A 27,038-nucleotide genomic window follows, 5' to 3' on the forward strand; every position below is an offset into this window, starting at 1 on the left:
GTAAATTAGCCTCATCTGTAAATAAAGTTAATTGTATAACATCTGTGTGGACAGCCAACTATTAACAAAATTGTTGTCTGCTTACCGAGTCGCCTGGATATCGATGTTGCATAAGCTGCATATGGATTGGGTACAACCTCAGAATGTAATGTACACCACACTCTTGTTTGTGGAATATTGAGCTGATGGCTAATGCGCTGTGTACTAGTGGTAGGACTCCATTGTACCCTTGTTGTTTCTCAGCTGACTAGATGGCCTCACGTTCTGATGTTGTGTGTACACTGTGTAGTGTTTTGGATTCATGTAATGTGGGATAAACCCTGGGAAATACCCCAGGACAGAGGGTTCATTTATCAGGGAAATGTCTCTGGTATTCTGTCACAGATGCATTGGCACTGCCATAGTGGTACCTGTCCACAAACATGTCTGCGAATTGTGCACTGGTGAACCTGTGTGGTATTTTGGTATTCATGGACACAATGGACTTGCTCAGTTATAAAGCACAGCATGCACATGGCCTCACAACTGCTGACTGATCCAACCCATGATTGGACACTGGGTACACTTGCAGCTGTTGCCTCTGTCCCCTGTGTCGTGTCACAGTGATGCCACCTGTTGGAGAACCCCCATACCTCTTTTAGGATGGATCAGTCATCTGCCTAGCAATATTATGTCAACCACAGTGCCTACACAACATTTTGGTAAATAAGATTCGTATTTCTCTTCATATCCTTTTATAGATGTGTGTAGTCATCAACCCCCTCCAGTTTGGTAATGATCGAAAACCAGACTTGTGTTCGTAGAATGTTTTTGGTTCATTTTTACCTGTAGAATCACCTCACAAATTATGACATTCCTCCTGGATCACCCGTGTGTGACAGCAGAACTGTCAAACTGACCATCACATTTGTTTCATTGAGATTTTTGTACAAAAATATAATCCAAATTTCTGACTTTCCTGGTGGATTTTCCAAAAATTTTGTTTCATTCAAATATTGTCTTTACAATTATGAAATATGAAGAAGAAAAAAAAAAGACCGTCAAATCAGTCATGCCGTTCTCAAGTGGTGGTCTTTCACACATGTGGCAGTTGATTTTTATTTATATAGTTTTTAAAAGTTTTTTAGTTTCAGCAAAGATTACAACATGCAGCAACAAAAAATTTTAATCATTTTCTTAGTGATGTAAAATGTATCACAGGTAGCAAAGCAATTTAACTTGTAACCTGAAATAGTTTCACTAGTAAACTTCTACTTCATGCACAAGTTTCTATCTAAAAACCGGCAACATGTAAATAACGAAAAAAATCTTTGTTTTTAACTGTAGCTGCATGAATAGCATTAAAAAATAAAATGTTCATCAATGTTAACATTAGTCATGTATATTTATCCTACAAACTGACTTGCCCCACATGATTTCCATAAAAGAATCGTTCAAATGACCCATGGAACTGCGTGTAACTAAACCAACCATTTGTATTCTGGTGATTTTCCCCCCATTTCACACAGTTTTCTTGTGTTAAGGCTCTGCTACACATGCAAAAAAAACACCAATTATCCATTGAGAGCCTCATGGTTCCTCTCGACATTATCCAGCAGATCATTTATGTGCATAGTGACCAACACAACTACCTTCAGGTATGCCCAAAGCTGTTTTCACATCTAATGATTTGTCCCCAGTTTGAAGGATGCACTGAATTCTTTTTGCTAGGATATCATCAAATCAATTCCTAAGGAGATCTAGTATTCTGTAAGCTTGCACTTTATCTTATTTACATAATATATAGAAATGAACTCGGTGCTCCTGGAATACGTCATTAACCTGGGTGCCTCTGTCTACAGCCTTCTGGCAGCTGAGTTTCACATCCTTCTTTATTCATTATTTATATGCAGAGGAATTTCAGTCTCCCTGAAAGTGATGATATGTTAGCATAAATTATGTCCCATAGTTTTACGAATAGTTGTCAACGATATAGGTCTATGAGTAGGCTCATCTTTCTGATAAACCTCTTCAAAAACAGGGATCACCTGTGCCTTTTAACAATTACTAGAAATGGTTAGTTGCTTCAGTGATCTCCAGTAACTGCTGCTTGAATGGGAGCTCTTCTATATAACATGTGTAAAATATTGTAGGTACCTGTTGAGTCCAGGCATCTTTACTCTCTTGAGATATTTTAATTAACTTACCAGAAATTGCTGAATAACTGCAGTATTTGGTTGATACATTGGGTTTTGCTTAAGTATGCAGTGAATTTTGTTAATTGCATTTGTTGATGTAACTCTTAAAATAAGCTGTCAAGGATCAATATTTTTTTTTATGTATTGCCAACCACATATACCTGTTGATGGAGTTGGAAAGTAGGTAACTTATAATAAAATGTAAACCATATATTTGTTCCAGTATTAGTTCAAAGTTTCCAAGAATTAATGCACATGATGGTGATGGTGACTTGTTTCTTCCAGCATTGTATTGTTTTAGTCTTGTAGTAGAAACTGATATTCAAATTTATTTTTCTCTTATTTTAACTAAACATGTTATTTTCCAAATTTTGCATGTACTTAAAATACAGCACTGTACATCTGATTAACTATTTGCTTTCCCATTTGCTTTTTAGCTGGATTCTAATCGCAAGGATATTAGTGTACCTCACATCTTGCTTGAACTTTTTCCAAAAGAAGCATATACAGGAGGTAAGTCAGAAAGGAAATACATCATTCTGAAATAAATTTGTACTGTTATCATCGAATGGTGGTAACATGTATATTCCTCAAAAGCATATCTCATACAGAAAATTGCTGAAGCTCCCTGTGTGCTGCTTCTGTGTATATTATGAAATTATGAAAGCTTTTCTTTAAATTCTGATTAGTTGTTTAAGAATCTAAATTCATTGCGCTCAACAGTTGTTGCTAAAATGCAAATATTAGATCAGTTGTGCATATCTGACAGTAACTATGCATTGTTTTCTACAAAAGTACAGGAAATGCTATCATTGTATACTAAAGTTTCAGTAATTCTTTTCAACACCAGGAATTCTGTGTTAAATTCATTGGAGTGAAATGGATGGAATCATGAGAATGATTTGAATGAAATGAAATAACATTAGAGAAACTATGCAAAAGTTGATAGCAAATATGTGCTTAAAAGTTATAAAAACTCCAATTAAAAATAAAAAGTTTGGGTTCAGTACCCTTGGCAACGTAATAGGTCCTAAGACAATGGATGGTATGGACTGCAGGGAAGAGGAGTTATACTGGAATAATGGTTGGCTAATGGAGTCAATAAGAAAATCATAAATTTTATAATCAGCTGCTCAGGATGGACTTACTTGACTAATGATGCAGATTTTTAATAAGCTGAACAACACAGTTTTGATAAATTGTTCACGGAAGAAAGGATGCACTTCAAGAGCATTGGACTGACTCAGGAATACATCTGTGATCAAATTACAGATCACTGATAAAAAACTTCAAGGGTTTGTACTGTTATCAAAGGAGTGGAGTAGAGAAGGCAGATGGCCAGCAAAAGAATGCAAAGCTTGTGGCTGCAAAAATGTCTTATGTAAATGGCTTGTACTTTCATGCTTGTACTTTTTGCTAGGATATCATCAAATCAATTCCTAAGGAGATCTAGTATTCTGTAAGCTTGCACTTTATCTTATTTACATAATATATAGAAATTAACTCGGTGCTCCTGGAATACATCATTAACCTGGGTGCCTCTGTCTACTGCCTTCTGGCTGTCAGCTGAGTTTCACAAGACTTTGTTTGTGGCATCCTTCTTTATTCATTATTTATGTGCAGAGGAATTTCAGTCTCCCTGAAAGTGATGATATGTTAGCATAAATTATGTCCCATAGTTTCACGAATAGTTGTCAACGATATAGGTCTATGAGTAGGCTCATCTTTCTGTGTAGGTACTGAATTAGACTTTAGAAGTCTGCCACAGTGAGCCATTACTTGAACAAAATAATATTCTTATAACTAAACCTATGTGACTGTACATTCCAAAGCAAAATTATAGTTCCTTGTAACTATTCTATTTATGTGATAAATGCAGAAGTGAATTATGAAACAAATTATGGTTTGTTCCAGGTTTATATCTGTGTGCATAAATGTAACAGCTACCAAGTCAGTAAACCAGAAGTTAGGGGAACATATTGCTCATGTTGTTGCTGTTGTTGTCGTAGTCACCAGCCCTTCATAACATCTGTTTGAATCTGCTTGCCTTAGTTAAGCATTGGTCTCCCTCTACAACTTCACCCTCCCCACTCACCTAGTCTTCCCTTTCTGACAAGACTTTCCTAATTTGTCCTTGTACTATGAGCTATGCAGTGTTTTCATCACTTAATGAAAGTTCTTGTTTTACAGACTGGATGGTTGCATTCCGTGTTGTCATACCACTGTACATGGTGATGGCATTATCACAGTTCATTACGTACCTGCTTATACTCATCGTCGGTGAGAAAGAAAATAAAATTAAGGAGGGTATGAAGATTATGGGACTCAGGGATTCTGTCTTCTGGTGAGAGAGGTTGAAATTGAGATTTGTTATTTGCCATTGCATTTAAAAGTATGCTTGCAGCAACTTTTCAGTTTCTACTCATAAATTATGTAATTCCATTTGCCAGGAAAACACGGTAACTCACAGCACTATCTGAGGTGACCCTAAAAATCTTTGTATCAATTAATTTTGTAACATTTTTGGTTCCTCCTCCTCGTTTGCTGTTTTCATTTTTCCCAGTACTCCTCCATCTTCTCCCCATACCGTATTGTCTTTTTCTTTTTTTTTTTTTAATCTATGTTGTTCCTATTTTTTTTTCAGTCTTGAAATCAATATCAATTTAGTATTTTATTAGTTAAATACCTTTTATTATTTCCAGTTCTCAATATTTGTCTCTTCCTGCCTTTTTCCTTACTTCTGTAATCCATCCAATGATTGACTTGTCTTTCCAGAAATAAAGGAATGCTTGTTTTGTTAGACTGATCCATACATATGGTAGAGCTGTCACAGAAGATTAACCTTCTCTTTACCATTCATTCATATATTTTAGTAGATATCTCATGACTTCAAATTTTCCAAGCCTTTTTTACGTGTATTACAGCCTTTAAATAACATCCTGAAAGTTTGCCTGTTCTGTTCAGCTTATATGGCAGTGTTAAATATTCAGATGTATATAAATATACCAATATTTCCATTATTACATAGCTTTTTTAATTTTATTTCAGTTTTAAATAAATCTTAACTCTGTGGAAAATCTTTCTAATCCTGTCCGCCATGTGCTTTCTCCAATATATTTAAAGTTACTGCTTTGCTCTATTTCATCTATTTGTGTCTATGTATTTTGGCAAATTTTCATATTTCTCATTAATTTTGCGTCTTCTACTTAAATTCTGATACCTCATTTTGCCCAATTTTGCCCCCCCCCCCTTCCCCCCAGGGAGCTTGCCACTCTTTGGTGGGTTCGTGCTTCGCTAGCACGAGGTCACAGCCTTTTTCCTTTCTGTGCTACATGTCTATCCACTTTTTTCCCCTTCATTAAGGAACATGTTTTGGGTATTATTGGAAATGTCCTGCATTGCCCAACACTGACATATGACCAGTGTCACCACTGTTTTTCATTCCCATTTCCTTTATTTGTTTACCTTCTCCTATCCTTCTTCTGCTTCTGGATTTGTTGTTCCTCTCCCCCCCCCCCCCCCCCCCCCCACCTCCCGTGCTCTCCTGAAGGCCGGCCCACACATCTGACACACAACAGGTGACTGGGTAACTTACAATTCTCAGCCCCGAGTCGACAGGTAGGGTTCGCACATATCCCCTGGTACAGGCCAAGCTCAGGGAGGGGTGATTATCTGAGGTACTACCTTCCCAAATAGCCGATTGGTCCCTCTATAAGGTGTTCAGGAGGTGTGACCTGAGGTGTGAACAATCACCTAAGCCATGTGCACCCTCTTGTGAAGGGAGCCGCAGTTGGAAGGGGCGCGCCATTGGAGACGCTGGCTGCCATGGGGGATTTTCACACAATTAGCCAATCATCTTCACAATCCATGTCTATGAAATGTAGACGGAATGATGGTAACTATTCAAAGACCCTTCCAGCTGCACCACAGTTCCTCATTGTTTCTCTTACTGAAGATGGTCAGTCCTTCCCAGTGGAAAATCAATTTATTATTCAGAAAGGTGTTGATGCAATTGCCAGACCTGTGAAATACTGCTCTCATTTACTGAGTGGTACTTTGCTCTTGGAGACTACTACTGATTCTCAAGCACAGCAGCAGCTTGCCAACTCACTTCTCCACAGCTGTCCTGTTCGTGCCAGGGCCCATATAACTTGAAATTCTTCCTGTGATGTTATTTATGCTAGGCTCCTCAATGGTCTGACTGAGACCAAAATTCAATCATACCTCTCTGATCAGGGTGTCATTGTCATCCATTGGGTGATGAAAGAGGTAGATTCCTCCTTAGTGTCAACCTGCACTCTTTTTCACTCACCTTTGATAGAGTGGTGCTTCTGTCCAAGATCAAAGCAGGCTGTGAAATTATACAGTCCATCCGTACATTACAAACCAGATGTGCCATTACCAGTGTTATCATTACAACCACATTAGAATCTCTTGTCAACATACAGCCAAATTTGTAACCTGTGGTAGGTATGCGCACGAGGGCGTTAGTCTGCCTCTTCCTCCCTGCTGTATCAACTGCAAATGGCGACCATACCGCCTTATCTCAAGATTGTCCCATGTATCTCGATGAGCAGGCGGTCCAGGAGATCTGGATAAAAGAAAAAGTGCCTTATGCAGTTGCTTGCAACTTACTGACTAGCCACAAGCCCTGAGTTCTATTGTCTGGCACTTGTAGTTCTGTTTTTACTTCATCCCACTCCATGAAGGTAGCATCACCATCCCCTCGTCCTACTGTGCAACAAACCATCAAAATCTTGCCTCAAGGGGTTAAGCCACCAGCTCCACAACTGGCATGGTAGCATCACCCTCCCCTCGTCCTACTGTGCAGCAAGCCATCATGCATGGTTGGACTGTATAATTTCACAGCCTGCTTTGATCGGACGTCAGCCATAGTTCTTTGAATATGACCAAACAACAGGGAACTGACATGAATCAAGGCTAGAAAATAGTGCATTGATAATGGCTAGACACTAGCCGAAATCTGGATTTTCCAATTAAAACCTACAAAAAAAAAAAAAAAGGACGACTGATTGCTGAGCTCTATAATTTATAAATAATATCACAGTCACTGAATGCACTAACTTTCCTAATGGAAGATAACCTGATTTGACTAATGTCTTGTAGGCAGTTGACCTTACATTGGATTTCCTTTATGGAATTAGTGGTTCAGTTTTGTGTTTTTTTTGCTCTGAATTCCAAACTCTTAAGTAGTTTCTAAAACAAAGTTAAAAATAATGGTGATGACATTCTCGTATATTATTTTTATTTGAAATTCCCAAGATATTTCTTCCTTAACTTTCATGCCATATATCATATTTATTTCACAGATTATGTTTGCTGATTTCACTTTAACACCAAATTCTCAGCTTTGTCTATTGTTTGTTTGTCTACTGTATCAAATCTCTCCTCCAATTAATATCTTATAATATATGTCATAATAATATAGGTTTGCTGGTTAATATTATGTGTCAAATTATTATTTTTAAGTTAACAATTTGTTATATGCAGAATATTTTCTTTCAGAGACCACCCTAATGTTCTAGTTTTATGCCCTAAGTTTCTACAACTGTATTCGGGGGAATTTTTGGTAATACTTTATATGCCATTGATAGAAGTGACACTCTCCTGTAACTGTTGACATATTGCTTGTCATCCTGTTTATATAGTGGAGTAGGTGGATTACTGTTAATTTCCACTCTTCTAGTGTATTTCCTGTATTCTAACTGTACTAAAAAAATCAATTGTAGATTTCTCATAATTTTTGGTTCTGACCATTTCTGTAATTCTCTCAAATGGAAAATTCATTCTCAAAATGTATAAAATTATGCGGCAGAATTTTTTTACTTTCAGGAGGTTAAATATCAATACTGCCACTAGCCACATATAAAAATACATGACACAGTCTGATATTTCAGGAGGAACAGATCTATTCTTGGGGAGGGGAGAAGAGTAGGTTGGGAATGGTTAAAAAGGAAAGGCAGCTCATTCAGATCCCAGGATGGGACCGACCCTCTTGTTTTGAAGACAAGGGGAGACAAAGGTGGAAGCTGGAAGGTGAATAGCAGTGTGTGTGTGTGTGTGTGTGTGTGTGTGTGTGTGTGTGTTTTCCCAGCAGCCCCCTTTTTTTGTCTTTGTCTCCTCTTGTCCCCATCACCTTACTAAAACATATTGTTATAACTATGTGTATGCAAGAACATAAAATGTAGCAAGCTGAATTCCAATGTCTGCCTCCATAGCTGAGTGGTCAGTGCGGCAGAATGTCATGTGAGGGGCCTGGGTTCGATTCCTGACTGAGACTGGATGTTGTGCTGTCTTCATCATCATATTATCCTTATTGACATGCAACTTGCCAAAGCTGCATCAATTAAAAGGACTTGCACTACCCGATAGGGGGCCCTTGCCATACAACATTTCATTTTTCAATTGTAATCATGAGCCTATACAGTAATTCAGTGGTAGAAAACATGACAAGCCTTTCACTGAAACTTGGGGTAACTTATAGGCCCTACTCAATTTACTAAGTCCCTTTATTTAGCTTTCTATTCATCCAAAGCTCATTTTGCTAAATGGAAACTCCAGGCTGAAATATCAACAACATTAGGAAAAGGATATAGTCTACTAACTGTAAAGATGAGCCTTTCAGATGCAGAGAGCCACTGTGAAAAGACAGTTACACTTTAATAGCTTTTGCACAAAGCTTACTTCAGCAAAGAACACACACACACACACACACACACACACACACACACACACACACACACACACACACATGGATACTTCATGCACCCATGACCACTACCACTGGCAGCTGTGGTCAGACTTGTACACGAGGTATGCTTGGTTCCTTTGTGTGTGTGTGTGTGTGTGTGTGTGTGTGTGTGTGTGTGTGTGTGTGTTGCGACTGCTACGGTCGCAGGTTCGAATCCTGCCTCGGGCATGGATGTGTGTGATGTCCTTAGGTTAGTTAGGTTTAAGTAGTTCTAAGTTCTAGAGGACTTATGACCTCAGCAGTTGAGTCCCATAGTGCTCAGAGCCATTTGAACCATTTTTGTGTGTGTGTGTGTGTGTGTGTGTGTGTGTGTGTGTGTGTGTGTTTGTGTGTGTGTGTGTGTTTGTGTGTGTGTGTGTGTGTGTGTGTGTGTTTGTTTGTTTGTTTGTTTGTTTTCGTGTTTTATTTGCTGTGAAGGCTTTGGCCACAAGCTATTAATGTGTAGTAGGGTTTTTCTTGTGCCTGTCTGCAATTCACTGGGTAATCTTTATGGTGAGTGGCAATCTATGTTTTCCTAATATCGTTCGCATATATTTTTAGTTGATATGTTATGAACACAATGTTGTTCGTTGTAGTAAGTGGCCATTTGTGTGTTCAATGAGGAAGGCCCAAAAGTCTTAGATTGCCTAACCAACAGTAAACAGTGTAAGATGCAGGTCTTTTATTTTGTGAATAGCTACTTTTAACATTTCATCAATTATTAAAACCAGAGTTGAAATATTTTATGAGTTTTTGTGTAATACTTGTGAAAGCAAAGTTAGTAATTGTACAAGAGGTTGCAAACTTCTGTATTCACTCAACAAACAAATGAATAATAGGGAACAAGTAAATACTTCAAATAAGAAAATCATTGTATGATATGCATATTAGAGTGTCATTTGTAATATTATTATAGCAGTAAGTAGCTACATTGAACTGAGTTTGTGGTCTACTAATTTTGAGTAATATTTCATAACTTTCATCAGTTATTTAATTGCTCCAAGGGATATCTGTTTAATGTAATAAATTATATAATTTTTTGGCACACCCCAGTTTTTGAAATGTGTATTCTGCAGTTTCACATTAGTGCTTCTTTTTCTCTTTTTCCAATTGTGTCTCCTTGCCCCATCTCTACCTTCACTCTGTCTTCATTTTAATCATTAGTGTCTAAGTCATCTTTTGTATAACATGAATACTTACTTGAGCTTTATTTAATTCATGGCTTATTGAAATGTAACAAAATAGTTACTTGTGTGCTACATAGTTTTCTAACAGCTTTTTCTGATCAGCATCAATCTTGATATGAGTAGATTTTCTTTATAATTCTGTAATAAATGTGCTCTATAAATTTACCTTCCTTTCTATGTATGCCTTCCATACATAGGCAAAAATAATATTACAATAAGCTTTTTTGCAGTTAAATTATAAATGTATTAGCTTATTTTGTGTGTTGCATAAAATGCTTTATTTAGTTACCTCTGCATGGTATTGTTTACAGGCTGTCATGGTTCATTATTTATGGTGCTTTTGTGCTGGTGCTTACTATCATAAGCACTGTACTTCTCTTCACATTGAAGGTGTTCCAGCATACAAGCTATCTGCTTGTCTTCCTTCTTATACTTCTCTACAGTCTGTCCATAATCATGTTTGGCTTCATGCTTACACCATTCTTCGATAAAAGTAGGGTAAGTATAGCAGTTACTTATCTGTGAGTATAACTTTGATCCTCTATAGAGTTTAAACTGAGTTTGTTATAGTATCTAATGCAAGGGCACGTTTGGTGTTAAGATGATTTGCATAAGCCCACCCCAATAGATCTTCGATTAACGAATGCATATTTATCATTGTTCTTAACCCTCAAGCAGGTGAATCATTTTTCATAACACAAGTGGGCATGCAGCATACTTCATACACATGTAAAGAACAGCTGTCTTTATGTTACCAAGGTAAACATGTATGCGCAGAATCACAGTGTAATCTTAGTTTAATCAATGACAAAATAAACTTAATACAATAGAGGGAAACACTCCACGTCGGAAAAATATATCTAGAAACAAAGATGATGTGACTTACCAAACGAAAGTGCTGGCAGGTTGATAGACACACAAACATACACACAAAATTCAAGCTTTCGCAACAAACTGTTGCCTCATCAGGAAAGAGGGAAGGAGAGGGAAAGACGAAAGGATGTGGGTTTTAAGGGTGAGGGTAAGGAGTCATTCCAATCCCGGGAGCGGAAAGACTTACCTTAGGGGGAAAAAAGGACGGGTATACACTCACACACACACACACACATATCCATCCCCCTAAGGTAAGTCTTTCCACTCCCGGGATTGGAATGACTCCTTACCCTCTCCCTTAAAACCCACATCCTTTCGTCTTTCCCTCTTTCCTGATGAGGCAACAGTTTGTTGCGAAAGCTTGAATTTTGTGTGTATGTTTGTGTTTGTTTGTGTGTCTATCGACCTGCTAGCACTTTCGTTTGGTAAGTCACATCATCTTTGTTTTTAGATATACAAAATAAACTTAATTATATGAGCTAAATCACAATTAAACAATAATAAAATTAACTTTTATTACATCATTATTGGCTGCACACTGGTGTTACTCCACACTAATGACCCACTCAATGCATTAAGCACCACATTTGCATCAGATCCCTTGCAACCACTTATTTGATTACTAATTATTTCATACATAACTGCCTCCCTGTGGGACTGTGCTGCTAGCTTGGAATCTGGGTCATTTTATTGTATGGATCGTAAATTTTTTTCTCGCCTAACTCACTGTTTATTTAATATTAATGCTGCTAATTTGGATATATGACAACACAGCTTATCACTGTGTTAATTGAAGTAGTAATGAAGGAATAGGTACAGTCTTACAATAATGGAATGGTACAAAACAATGTTTTTCTGTGATCTTCACACTTTATATAAATAGGTGCACCCACTCGAGGGTTAAATAAGTGCCATCATGATCAATGGCTGGATTGAAAGCATGTGCTATTTTTTCAGACCAACTGAAATATATTTAAAAATCAGTCTAGCTGTAAGCAGTCATAATTAGCTTACTGTGATAACTTACTCATGAGGTTGTGCAATGTAGCTTCTTATTTTGTTTGTCTGAGATTCAACAAAATGTTATGAACACCTACATAATATTGTCACATTGTGATCAGAACCAAATCCCAATCCAAAAGCAGGGTTGCCAGTGAAACACAGTCAACACCTACATAATATTGTCATGTCGTAATCGGAACCAAATCCCAATTCGAAAACAGGTTTGTCAATGAAATACAAAACTTATCACCAAAAGCATATTTATTATGAATACCAATGTACAGCTAGAACAGAACTGATAAGTAATAAATAACAAATAATTGCTATGACCTGTAGCACATAAGCCAGTGACACTGATCGCTACACCACTCTGCGTGCACCACAGCTCATGGCAGTCCTCCCTCTCCTGGAGAAGTTCTCGCTAGGGCCAACTGCAGCACCCTGGATTTATCTACATCTACATGGATACTTCACAAATCACACTTGAGTGCCTGGCAGAGGATTCATCGAACTACCTTCTTGTTAAGGTCCTTTGTATTGCGTCACCAACCTCCTATTCTGGTGAGGTCATTAATCATTACTATGATGAGCATCAATGGTAGCCCCTTCCATCAAGGCTTTATGGTTACTGAGGGGTCTCCCATTTCCTTGAACCTCTCATCAGTGATAAATGCCCCTGGACTATAAAAGGGTTTCATACGGAGAACATGGACTATGTTTCTCCACTTTTCTTCTCTTGATAAAGGATCTTATGTAAAGTCCACCAAGTGACTAAGAATATGGTCAGGTCCAAAGTAGTGCTCTAGTAACTTTCCTGACAGTCCCAATTTCTGCAAAGGTGTAAAAAGCCATACCAGGTCTCCCAGATGGTATCTGACTGGATGGTGCTTGCTGTCATAATGCTCCCAGTGTTTCTCCTGGGTGTCCAGGGTCCATAAGCCAACCCAGCTACTTCATTTCTTCAGTCCTGGTGATTATGCATCTCATGTAGTCACCCTAAGTAACCTCTGGTTGCACGGGAACAGTGTATCCATTCTCATTTCAGTCCTACAATGGTAGGGGCAGAAATGATAGTGTGAAGCCTGTAGTGTCTTGCTTCGTTATGTTGTATGCAAATGTCACGATGAGCAGTGTTTTCTCCCAGTCTTTCTGTTCAACTTCAGCTTACATCAAGAGGATGTCTGCTCATATCTTATTAAAATATTGTGTGTGGCCATTCATCTGTGTATGCTAGGCAGTTGTGACCCTATGGGTGATGTTATAACATTAAATTACCTCTGATATTAGTCTCAACTTGAAAATATTTTTATGATCAGAGGTCATCACAAGGGGGTGTTCCATGCTTTAAAATGATGTTTCCTACAAGGAACTATGCAATTTCCAGAGCCTCAGCAGTCATCATGACTTTGGTGACAAAATAGCTGGTGTGATAGTCAGTGTAAGCTATTGCCCATTGATACCCATTTGTCAGTTTTGGAAACTCCCTAGAAGATTGAGTCCAGTTTTATGGAATGGCACTGATGTAGATGGGATCGGTGCTGGATGCCACAGACTTAACTCCTGTGTATGCCTTCATCATTGATATTCCTTGCAACATCTCACATAGTGTATAAAGATCAGTAGAGATCTGACCAGTGATGCCTGCATCTGATTCTGCCCAGAGTCTTCACAAATCCCTGGCAACCCGATATTTGAGCATAGTGGAAATAGCTGACCTTGGATGATGGGCAATCATTTCCATCCCATTCGATTGTAATTCCTCTTACACAAATTTCTATTTATTAATTTGAATTCTCCTTTGATCTGCTTCTCTTTCTTCAAGGCTTCTGTGGTTTTCAGTCATACTAGATCTTTTCTCTGTTCAGCAGCAATGTAATTTAATTTTGTGATGACTGAGATTTCATCCACAGTGTTGTGTTCCACTAGTAGATTCCTTGAAAGGTAGTTAGCATCCTTGTGCTAGCACTCACATTTGTATACTGCTGTGATGTCATAAACTCAAGGCTTCAGTGTCTATTTCGACAGTTGACTTGACAGATCCTTCAGGCTAATCAGCCAGCATAGAGAATGGTTGTTCACACACTGGTGAATGGTTTGCTTAATAAATAAAACCAGAACTTGTTGATGGCCCAGACAGTTGCAAGGGACTCAGTCTAGGTTCTAGAGTAGTTCATATCAGACTTGGAGACAATTCTGAAATAATAAGCTATATTGTTTTCAGCACCTTGCTGAATTTGCCCTAGAACTGCACATATTTCATAACAGCTATTGATAGTGTTAAGTTCTGTCTCGGCTTTCTTGCCACACAATGCTAGGACTGTGGAATTTGCTTGCAACTCTTAAGGACAAGGAAAGATCTTTCTTGCACCTAATTTCAGGAATATTTGGCATCTTGCTGTTGTGGTTCATGCAAGGGATGTACCTTGGTACAGAAGTCCTTTATGAATCACTCATAGTACAAGCACATTTTGAGGAAAATTTCACATCACAAATGTGCTAAGGAGTTGGAAAATTTTGGCTACTCTTATTTCCCCTGAATTGGGATGGATTCAATCACAATTCACTAGACACCCCAAAATTATTGTTTCTAGGCAGCAAAGAAGCATGCAGTCTGAACACACTTCAGCATCATTGTTGAGCACCTTAGATATTCATCAAATTTCCAAAAAACCAATGTCATACAGACAGCAAAGACTTGTTGTCCATCTAAGATGTCAAAACAGGTTGCCCATCATATGTTTGAACGTGACTGGAGCTTTACACAGTCCAAAAATTGTAATTTTAAACTCAGAGACTGTCAGGAGATATGAAGGCAGTCTTTTCCCAGTCACCCTTAGGTTTCCAGTAGTCTGTCTGCAGGTCCATAGTTGAGAAATACTTTGTTCCTTTCAAGCATTCTAGGGTGCCATCAATGCATGGCAATGGACTGATCTCTCTTGTTCATGTCAGGATGGTAGCAGATGGGCATCTGGGGTATTTTTCCTACACGTAAAATGATAAATGCCAAGATGGAGAGAAATAATGGGTTTTATTCCCAAGAACTACCACTAAGGGTACAATGTTCATGAAAACTGCCTTCAGCCATGGAGTGAATTGCACACAGTACGGAAAGAGCATTTCACCCTCAACAGGAAGAACTGGAGGTCACATCCAGAGGGTAAGGAAGCTGACAGGCAAGAGAGCAACTTGCTGTTGCAACCACTACTTCGCTAACCCTCTTATTTACCTTACGTGACTGCACCCGGTCCTCCCATTGGCAGGTTTGTGGCAGAAAGTTGGCATCTCTTACTCAACAGTACCACGGTGGCGTCTCTAGCTCAGCATAATAGCGTGGGAGCCAGCCCCAGTACTGCAGAATAGCTTACGTAACTGCTGACTCCACTACCTGAGGCTAAGTTAAAATGATGGAAGTCATTTTTACACGTTACCAGGTACAATTCCTTCCCTCTTCCATGAGAGCTCGTTATAGGTCTGTTATTGTTAATAATCACTCTTAACGATCTATTCAAAACACAAAAAGTTTATCTTTTGACGTATGTGGAAGCCGTCGAACATTTAGTGTTTTTTATTTAAAAGAGAGTCTTAAAACTAACAGAGGAATGAATTCTCATTTTAAAAAAATTGGTCATGAAACATGCATTAGGGGCACGGCGTATAAAGTTTGTGTTTCTACTTTACAGTATCATTATCCATTGGTGTCACTTGAGTCCTTCATAATTGGAAGTACATGGTAATGTAATGTCTTTTTCTACACACTTTGTGAAGCCGTCAGTGTCGGTGCAACAACTGGTAGTCGACTGTGTGTGTGTACCCAAGGTGGTGGTGGTGGTGGTGGTGGTGGTGGTGGTGGTGACGGTGACGACCAGCTGGGCTGCAGCTGAGCCAAAGTGCATTGTCACCCAGGGGTCGTAATACGGACCCAGAGTTGAGATAGTAAGAGGGATGGCTGGCCAAATGAGAGCATGTCAAATACCAGTGACTACAACACTCACACAGGGGAATCATATCAATGAAGGCTCAAGTGTGACACAATAAGAGGTAGGTAAGAATACAGAGTAAGCCTGTAAGGCCGGCCAGAGTGGCTGAGCGGTTCTAGGCACTACAGTCTGGAGTCACGCGACCACTACGGTTGCAGGTTCGAATCCTGCCTTGGCATGGATGTGTGTGATGTCCTTAGGTTAGTTAGGTTTAAGTAGTTCTAAGTTCTATGGGACTGATGACCGCAGAAGTTAAGCCTCATAGTGCTCAGAGCCATTTGAACCATTTTTTGAGCCTGTAAGAGGCGAAATTGGCAATTGAAGAAACCAAGCATAAAACGTCTTCATTACAAGTAGTTAGTTTGTTTTTACTCGTAGTATATGGAAACTATTTTCCCATAAACTGTTTTTTTTTTTTTTTTTTTTTTTTTTTTTTTTTACAAATTTGCTTAAAACTTGAGTATACAGTTATACAAAACTCTATAACTTAACCTATTGGGAGGGCCATGATGGTGAAGTAATGTGATTCATCAGACATTTCTCACAGTATTCACCATCTGGCTTTGGATCTGGTACAACCCATGATGATGGCTTGTGGGATTTGCAGTAGCCATACGTACACAAAATCCATGCAATAATGGCAATAACCAGTAGAGTTACAGGCACAGATGTAATGCTTGAAATGACCACTCAATTGGAATAAGTCTGAGTGTGCCATTCAGCAATGTGCGCTGCACTATAGCAAGTGGTGTGACGAAGGAGTACAGTTTCCTTGATAATTAATCGAAACCCTCAGATGCTGACAGGTGTTGTTGATATACCTCAAATGGGGACAGCTGAAAATGTGTGCTCCGACCGGGACTCGAACCTGGGATCACCTGCTTACATGGCAGATGCTCTGTCCATCTGAGACACTGAGGACACAAATGATTAGCGCGACTACAGGGACTTATCCCTTGCACGCTTCCTGTGATACCCACATTCCCAATTGTCCGCAATCTACATTCGTAATGTTGCGAATAGACATTTGTCCATCCGCTCATTACTCGCGCTCACTAAGGTGGTGATTCCCGTAAGAGTTCGGCAACCTGTGCGCATTCGTACAGATGAAGGTCAATGGCCAGGTAGCCTTTAACTATATATGAAGAATAGTAACTGTTCCTGAAAGAACAGATACCATTGATGATCGTGTGGCTTCTCTAGAATAAATAACTAATTGAAACCCTCAGCTGCTGACTGGTGTTGTTGACATACCTCAGTGGGGACAGCTGCCATGTCAGCAGGTGATCCCGGGTTTGATTCCCAGTCAGGGCACACACAGGGTGAGAGAGCAGGTATGCTGCTTGAGATGGCACAGCTGGGCCATGATACAGCTTTAGTGGATCAAAGTGTACTATTGTAGTACAATCAGGTAACTGAGTTTCAACATTCACCTTGGAGGTGATGCGCAATAGAGGGAACAGCCCTCGTACCAAGGAATGAACTTTTTAGTTAGTCTCTTTTTTACTACAGGATTTCAGAGCAATACCAAATCATTGGGTTTATATGGAGGGAGGGTAGTGCCTTTGTTGTCGCGTTCTAGCTGTTTTTGTGTGGCTTTGAAATTACTGTGTTTAACTTGGTTCCATATGACTTTGAGATTGCAGGCTAGCCTTTTCACTTTGCGTATGTTTATGTCAGGGGGCAGTGTGTCAATCTAAAATGGTGAGTTCATGGGTTTCCCATAGACTGCTTCATATGTGGAGTATCCCATTGCCTCATGAATACAACTATTGTATGATAGCATTCACACAATAGTTTGGGACTTCTGAAAGGCAATACAAAGTGATATCCTCAAGTGGTATCAAAATTAAGTGTCTTGAAAAGTGATCAATAGTAGACAATATACATTTATTATTGTTGGTGCTTTGTGGAAATGGGCCGCAGTTATGCAGAGCCATGATTTGAAGTGGTTTTGGTGCTTCTGATAATGTTTATAAAGGAACTTTAGTCCTTGGTGGAGGTGCTGTTTGCACTCAAGGCAGACAATTTTGTATGTGCTTCCTAATGTAAGTATGTCAACCTCTCCACAACAAATTTGAGGCTATTCTTGCATTCATGGCTTGTTGCCCATTATGGTAGGCCTGTAAACTGTCATGACTCTGTGCTATTATTTGTTGTTGCAATTCTTTAGGTATTACTACTCTGTTACCCAACGGGGTCTTGTGCTATACACTACTGGCCATTAAAATTGCTGCACCATGAAGATGACATGCTACAGATGCAAAATTTAACCGACGGGAAGATGATGTTGTGATTTGCAAATGATTAGCTTAACAGAGCATTCACACAAGGTTGGCGCTGGTGGCGACACCTACAACGTACTGACATGAGGAAAGTTTCCAACTGATTTCTCATACACAAACAGCAGTTGACCGGCGTTGCCTGGTGAAATGTTGTTGTGATGCCTTGTGTAAGGAGGAGAAATGTGTACCATCACGTTTCCGACTTTGATAAAGGTTGGATTGTAGCCTATCATGATTGAGGTTTATCGTATCACGACATTGCTACTCATGTTCGTCAAGATCTAATGACTGTTAGCATATTATGGAATCGGTGGGTTCAGGAGGGTAATACGAAACGCCATGCTGGATCCCAATGGCCTCGTATCACTAGCAGTCGAGATGATAGGCATCTTATCCGCATGGCTGTAACGGATCGCGCAGCCACATCTCAATCCCTGAGTCAACAGATGGGGACATTTGCAAGACAACAACCATTTGCACGATCAGTTCGACGACGTTTGCAGCTGCATGGACTATCACCTAGGTGACCATGGCTGTGGTTACCCTTGACCCTGCATCCACAGACAGGAGCACCTGCGATGGTGTACTCAACGACGAACCTGGGTGCACGAAAGGCAAAATGTCTTTTTTTTTTTTTTTTTTTTTTTTTTTAGATGAATCCAGGTTCTGTTTACAGTATCATGATGGTCGCATCCGTGTTTGGCGACATCGCGGTGACATTACGGCCAGAGGTTGTTGTTCTGGGTACTGATTTCTAAGGATCTATGCAACAAAAATGTGTGAGAATGTAATCACATGTCAGTTCTAGTATAATATATTTTACCAATGAATACCCATTTATCATCTGCATTTCTTCTTGGTGTAGCAATTTTAATGGCCAGTAGTGTAGTATACCGTCTTTGTAACAAAATCAAATAGTGGTGCACACCAGTGCCATTCTACATCTCTATCCTGTGATTCTTTCAATTCTTCTATGGAAACATCATCTGTCTGCGCAACTGTAACCTTTCTGCTTAGGCCATTGGCATTGTTGTGCAGGTGGCCAGGCTTATGCCAAACTGTGTAATCATATTCTGACAATTTTAATGCTCATCTGGTCAAGTGACTACTTGGGTCTTTTAAACTTAACATTTATACTAAAGCAGTATGGTCTGTAAGCACAGTAGACTGCCATCCATACAAGTGACACGTAAAGTATTTTACTCCAAGCATGAGAGCTAGCAACTCCTCCTCTGTAGCACTGCAATTTATTTCTGCTGAGTTCTTTGTCTAGAGATGTAACCAATTAGTCCTTCCTCACCATTATATTCCTGACATAAAACAGCTCCAACAGCATAATCTTATGTGTCTGTCAAAAGAATAAAAGGCTTTTCAAAATTTGTATATATTAGTAAAGGTGGACTAGTCAAAATTCCTTTAATTTTCCTCATTGCTGCTTCACACTTATCTGTCCATTCAAATACTGCATCTTCCTTTACTAATTTCATTAAAGGCTGTGCTACTGTAGCATAATCCTGCACAAAACACCTGTAATAGTTGGCTAAACCTAGGAAAGATTGTAATTCTTTAACATTTCTTGGGGCTGAAAAATTATCCATCGCTTCAGTTGGCCTAGGACCTGGCTTAACTCCATTTGAACTAATGATGGGCCCCAGGTACTGAACCTATGACTGTGCAAAAGAACGTTTTTCTAATTTTAAACTCAAGTGTGCACTTTGCTATCTAGACAATACATTTCTTAATCTTTCAGCATCCTCTTTCATTGTTTTTGCAAAAATTATGATATCGTCAAGATACACAAGACACACTGTAGGTTTTAAACCTCTCAATAACAAGTTGGCAAATCTTTGAAAAGTGGCAGCCACATTACTTAAACCACAAGGCATTTGTAAGAATTCATACAATCCAGATTGGACCACAAAAGCGGTTTTAGGTCTATCTTGTGGTGCGATCAGAACCTGATGATATCCAGAATGCATGTCCAATGTTTTAAAGTATTTGCAATTTCCTAACCTGTATAAGGTCGTGTTGAATTATCCCTGCAGCCAATTGCTGCTGAATTGTATCTTCAACAATAGATTGTAGTTGATGGGGTAAATGATACAGCTTCTGTGCCATTGGTCTAGTGTCTCTTGTGGAAAGTATTGCCTTTCCAAGGGCATACATTCCTCTAAAACTGGATGGAAAATATTTTATTCCGACTCCGGCAAATGTGCCAACATCTCTGTCAACTGATTTCTTATTGAAGGCACTAATGCGCAAATCTTCCTCAAAGGCTTATGTCTCTTCTCTTGACACTGTTTCTGGTTTGAAATTATTATTTGCATAACTTCTTCATCACTGGCTAGTATTGTGCCATGTGGGATTTCTACATCCTGTTGACCAAAATTGTCAACAGGCATGCAGGTATTTGAAACCTGTTCCCTTTTGCTTTAGGTTTACTTAGACCTCACATTCTGGGTGAGTGGGTCGACCAAAAAGTCTGGTCCCAGTAGTACCTGGTCTTTGACTTTGATTCACAGAACTTTTCCCATTCCAATGCTAATTGTTACAGGTATGACAGTTTTCAATGCCCATGTATGTGTTTCAGTTGGAGCCTGTGAGGTAGTCCTCCTTTCACAGGTTCCTCACGAATGAGACGCGTGCTCACTGTCCAGACAGCAGTGTGTATCACTGAACCAAACAGTTCGCATCGTATAAGCTATCACAGCCTGATAGCATGCTAGGAAATCATTCCCCAGAATAATATCAAAATTCCATCTACACTTCCTCACTACTTCCATATCAAAGACATACTTTTTCCCTTCAATTTGCAGATCTGTTGTACAAGTGTCTGCAAGAATAGTCATGATTTCATCTCCAGTCCAGCTATATTGTAACATGGTCGTTTTAGCACACACTTGTCATTATTAGAAGTAAAAAGAACACTAACCTGAGCTCTGGTATCTAAAAGAATTTTGACAGTCTTCCCTCTGAGCTTCCCCTCTAAAACTAAATTTGCCACCTCAGTCGGTTTTTCCCTTTTCATAGGGATCATGCATTTCAATGGGGGCAAGGTGGGTGCTAGAACCTGCCTTCCCCGTGGAGCTGTACTCATGTTCAATTCATCATTATTTCTTTTTGTTGCCTGCTGGCACATTCCTCTTTGGGGAATTCGGCTGCTTATTTTGCAGACAATGATCCTGTTCATGTCCGACGGTATGGCATTTCTTACAGCAGGAAGCCCAGTTGCACTCGGCTATATGGTTGGGCTTCCCACATCTCTGGCAATTTGTGTCATTAATGCACACATGTGGTGCTTCACTGGCACACGTGGGTGTGGATACAAATCTTCCTGCTTCCTCACATAATAGAGCAAGTCTGACTGCTTCATGCAAGGAGGTGGGGGAAGCTACTTTTACCTCACTCCCTATATATGGACTGATTCCTCGTATGAATACATTGATTTCTCTTTCAGCTTCTTCGATTAACACTTCATTACGTGTATTATCCCTTCCTAGGTGTATGTGCAACAAGATACTGCCATAATTCTGTCCACAAATGCATCAAAGTCCTCCCCACTTTTCTAGTGCTCTGCTAATCCATTTGTCAAGAATTCAAAAGTGGGTGCTTCCCGCAATGCATCTACTGAATCAACATAAGTTCACGCTTCACCAGAAAGCTTCAACTTGGTGACATTTAACAAAAAATGGTCAGTCCTTGTGCATATACATCCTACATCCTGACACTTTGCAAAAGTGTTGTTACATATCCGTCTGGCTTTCCAGGAAGAAAAGGTACAAAAGTTTTGGCTGGAAGTGTACTGACTATATCTGATACTAGAGGCTCTTGAATTGCCCACAGTTGCCACATTTTCAGCAGCTCTGGCTTCATATTTGTGAGTTATCGTGTTAAGCTACTCCTGTAGCTCTATTTTTTCAAGTGACAGGGTGTTTATCTGCTGTTGCAGTAAAGTAATGCTATCAGGCTCATTCGGGACTGCAGTTGCAGCATTGGGAATCAATTCGGTCCTCTCCACTGGTTGGTGAGGATGTAAATCAGGCATGGTTAAAAAACTAGGACTGAGAATGAAAAAGTGTACACCAGAAAAGGTCTTGATCTATTCTAGGCAATGGAAAGATAGCTCAGCAGAAGTTTGCCAGAGTTGTTAACTAGCAGAATGCATTGCTGCGACACTTACGTCACATTGCGGTGAAGGCAGCATCTGCATCGGGGGCAGTGCAGTGAAAGCAGCAGCATTGAGGTGGCGGTGAGACATGGCTGCCTCGTTACAGCACACAGCACCAGTGCAACCTGCAGTGAGTCTTCTACTGCCAGCGGCTCACCCCATCATGGGACGCAATGCAGAGCATGGTCATATAGTGCGCTCACATGCCTCATTGGTCCGTCACAGTCTAACATGTTGTCATGTATGCCCAAAGACATGTTTAGTGCAGGCAGCTAAGCGGTCCATGGTGCAAACTTCAACGCATTGCTATGGTTGCCAGCACATAGGATCGGCAGGAAAATATTGATTCGGATTAAATGGAGGGGAAGATCCCTCTTCTGACACCAAGATTGTGCATTTCAGGATGATAACAGGTGGGCATCTGGGGTGTTTCTCCTGCACGTAAAATGATAAATGCCAGGATTCAAGGAAAAAATAGATTTTATTCCCAAGAACTACCACTAAGGAATACAGTGTTCATGAAAACTGTCTATGGCTACGGAGTCTCTCCACATGGTACGGAAAGAGCATTTCGCCCTCAATAGGAAGGGCTGGCAGACACGTGCAGAGGGTAAGGAAGTCGGCAGGCAAGAGAGTGACCAGCTGTTGTGGTTGCTACCTTGCTGACCCTCTTGTGTAGGCCACTACCTTGCTGACCGTCTTGTGTAGGCCACTACCTTGCTGACCGTCTTGTGTACCTCACATGATGGCACCCGGTCCTCCCATTGGCAGGTTTGTTGCAGAAAGTTGGCATCTCTCACTCGGCAGTCCCTAGCTTAGCTTATTAGTGTGGGAGCCAGCCACAAGTACTGCGGACTAGTTTATGTAACTGCTGATGCCACTGCCTGAGGCTAAGTTAAAATGAAGGAAGTAGAATAAAAATTTTTAAAAAATTTCCATTTTTACCCATTACCAGGCACACTTTCTATGCGACTTTATTCAGTCATTAGTAGTTGATGCAGAAATGCCGTGCACCATCCTCCTCCTTCATAGTGACCACTGAAGAGGACCAAGGACACTCTGCTGGTTCAGTGATGTTTTCTTGCAGTATCTTCACCATTTCTTCGGGCATTATCTGTTTCTTCAACCAGTGGCACTTTATCCTCACTGTTGATATGGTGTTTTACTGTGGCCCACTCAGTCTCTCTTTTTCTCCGCTCCAGATCTGAAAGCATCCAAAAACTAATGCAGAATGGCTATCACTTGCTGATGTTGTTTCTCAGTCAAACCAGATCCTATTGGCAGTTTCGTAATAGCTTCCTGCACTCTGTTTTCTGTGGTGAGCACAATTCTTCGATGATGGCACTAAACTGCCCTTTCTGGACTGGTTTCGCTGTACCTACACACACATCTGTAGGGATGAGATGTGGCTTCTCATGACAGTTAGTGGTCCGAAGTTTTCCTTGACCACCTAAAATTCTTATGATCATCACTGGCATGTAGATTTCTTTTGTGAGCCTGAGTAGGTATTTGCAATCAACGAAAGCTTCACAGTTTAACTGAGCATCTCGAGTGACTCGAATTCTTCTTATTAATGATAGTGGTATAACATCATTTTCAAAGGGAAACAACTACCTGGAGCAAACGGTGTTGTGTGTGCATATTGGAATAACTGCATCAGTCTGGAGTGCTGATCCTCCACAGTCTATGACAGTTTGTGATGCCTGCAAAAAGTCTCATCCGAGAATAGCATTATGACTACATCTTGCTAAAACAACAAACTCAGAGCTGTGTTCTGCCATTGATAGTTATTCTAGTAATACAAGTTCCTGTTGGCTGGACGCATTTTCCATTTTTGACCTTCAGCACAATCACTTTCATATCATGGATTATAATCTTCTTTAGCTGGCAGTGAAAGCATTTGACATTACAGAAAATGAAACCCACAAGTCAACTAGTGCCCTGAAAAGTTGGCTATTGATGAGATTTTCTGTCATCTTGGTAACTGTCATCAAGGAGGATTTTCACCTGTGGTGGCCTTACCTCCCTAGATGGCTGCTCCTCTTTGTTTTACTGAAATCAGCAGCTAGGTGAGTGAGTGGTATGGAAACAGGGAATGGCCATAACTACCTTGTCCAGAGTTTGGCAGCTGTCTTTGTCTCCAGATTGACTATAACCTTCTGCAGCTGATTGGGGTGAATAGGACTGTTGTGATGGTTGATGTCTTGTGGCATAATAGTTGTCAAACACCTTTCTTCTCAGTGCATTAACATACAGTGTGCCCAGAGTGTCTACAGTGTACACTTTACTGGTGTGCTTTTGTCCACCCCCCAAATGCCTGTTTTTTTCTCTGAGGCATTTTACTTGGCAAAGGAGTAGTTTGTACCAGCATTGGTCAGATGATGGATTGTCTTTTGATGGTTGGAGCATAAATGCACGTCTATTCTTCACAGTGCATTCAACTAATGCCAGAATACCAAAGGTTGATAAACTTATTCTTCAACATTACCTATTTCCTCCAGATGTATGAGGTTGACTTTCATGGTTGCTCTTGTGTAATCAGTCCAACATTACTGACTGCCATACACTGGTGTATCTCTTCTCTTACTATCTGGTGTATGAGAGATGTGAGCTGAAGGTGGACTTCCACAACTCTCATAGGGACCACATTTGGCAATCAGTGATTACTCTTCCATCCACCTCTTTTCTGTTGCATTTCCTTGATTTGGTGACACCATTTGATGAATTCCTCTGTTGTTTCATCCTTTACCAAAAGGGCTTGGTACATGTCTTCTGTGGCTCTTTTCATAAAGTGTAAGATTTTGTCGGGTTCTATTGTATTCATATCCACAGTGTTGCAGAGGAACAAAACAGTATGTGTAAGACCATGTCATTTCACCATGATGTTGAGCTCTGCTCATTAATTATTCTTCCACTAAGAAGATGTACTGTTGATATCAAAAAATGTTTTCTTCGGTTCGGCCTAGAATTTGTACCAGTTGTTGGGATTCTCTTGGTTGTTCTCAACCCTTTTCTGGACTGTGCAATCCAAGTAAAGGTATGCATCTGCCAACCACATCATATCATCCCAAGTGTTGTGTTTGGCAGCTTGGTGAAATCCTTTCAGCTATTTCATTGGGTCTCAGGAAAACATTGATGGTTGCCTTTTGACCAGAATCTTTGGAAAACACTGATGTTGTCTTATTTACAGTTGACTTACTGTTGGCTTGGTATCCATTGGTCTCTTGAATACACAAAACTTTGGAATGATGTAATAATGCTTGTATTCCAATTCCAGTCCATGCAGGAGATGATTTTTATGTTGCTTAATTGGAGTCCTGCTGATGTAGATGCTTAAGTCTCTAGTGTTTCCACTAGTGTCATACCGTAACGAGAATTGGGTCCAAATATGTAGGTGGGAATGTCATTGAAATACAACACCTGTCATTGAAAGCACAGTTTACAAACACCGACTTACAGCCAGGACAGAACTGATAAATACTAAATAAAAAATAATTTTTGGTGTTCATGTTTGTACTGGTGGCCTGTAGTACAACAGCAGCGTCAGTGACTCCACACTGTGTGCAGCACAGATCATGGCAATATACAATAGAGCCACCTTTGGCACCCAAGACAATCTTAAATGGGGTTTCATCCCATGTGTTGCAAAGAAACTTGCATTTTGTGCCTTTGTAGTAGTTTTGAAGTACATGGTGTTTCAGAAAGAATGATCTGATTTAAATGGTAATAATTATGAGACATGGGATGTGCTGAACAAGGAAATATGTTTTGTTGAATGGGCATGGCCTAGGGTTTCAGTGTGCAAAGAGTCAGTCAGTGACTTCGGTCCAACATGCTTTTCATTGGCATTTCAGCATTGATGCTTCCCTACAGCTTAGGTCTTCGTGGCAAACGAATCTGCTCCAGTCCCGAATCCCTGAACCATTACACCAACAACCTGAGAACAGCTTTCTCGTCCTGCAACTACCCTCCTGACCTGGTACAGAAGCAAATAATCAGAGCCACTTCCTCATCCCATCAAACTCAGAACCTTCCACGGAAGAACCCCAAAAGTGCTCCACTTGTGACAGGATACTTTCCGGGACTGGACCAGACTCTGAATGTGGCTCTCCAGCAGGGATACGACTTCCTCAAATCCTGCCCAGAAATGAGATCCATCCTTCATGAAATCTTCCCCACTCCACCAAGAGTGTCTTTCCGCCATCCACCTAACCTTCGTAACCTCTTGGTTCATCCCTATGAAATACCCAAACCACCTTCCCTACCCTCTGGCTCCTACCCTTGTAACTGCCCCCGGTGTAAAACCTGTCCCATGCACCCTCCCACCACCACCTACTGCAGTCCTGTAACCCAGAAGGTGTACACGATCAAAGGCAGAGCCACGTATGAAATCACACATGTGATTTACCAACTGACCTGCCTACACTGTGAAGCCTTCTATGTGGGAATGACCAGCAACAAACTGTCCATTCACATGAATGGACACAGGCAGACAGTGTTTGTTGGTAATGAGGATCACCCTGTGGCTAAACATGCCTTGGTGCATGGCCAGCACATCTTGGCACAGTGTTACACTGTCCGGGTTATCTGGATACTTCCCACTGACACCAACCTATCA

At 40.2% G+C, this 27,038-nt stretch overlaps 1 protein-coding gene across 1 annotated transcript in view; it reads left to right on the plus strand.

Moving 5' to 3' along the window:
• LOC124544655 (cholesterol transporter ABCA5-like) overlaps nucleotides 1-27,038 on the plus strand; it is a 347,877-nt gene that overhangs the window by 130,968 nt on the left and 189,871 nt on the right. Inside the window, exons 6-8 of the mRNA XM_047123269.1 lie at nucleotides 2,615-2,690; nucleotides 4,368-4,521; nucleotides 10,427-10,613. Coding sequence (XP_046979225.1) covers nucleotides 2,615-2,690; nucleotides 4,368-4,521; nucleotides 10,427-10,613 — 417 coding nt within the window. The remainder of the gene's footprint in view (nucleotides 1-2,614; nucleotides 2,691-4,367; nucleotides 4,522-10,426; nucleotides 10,614-27,038) is intronic.

The sequence above is a fragment of the Schistocerca americana genome, chromosome 8, assembly GCF_021461395.2.
Source record: "Schistocerca americana isolate TAMUIC-IGC-003095 chromosome 8, iqSchAmer2.1, whole genome shotgun sequence".
NCBI lineage: Eukaryota > Metazoa > Arthropoda > Insecta > Orthoptera > Acrididae > Schistocerca > Schistocerca americana.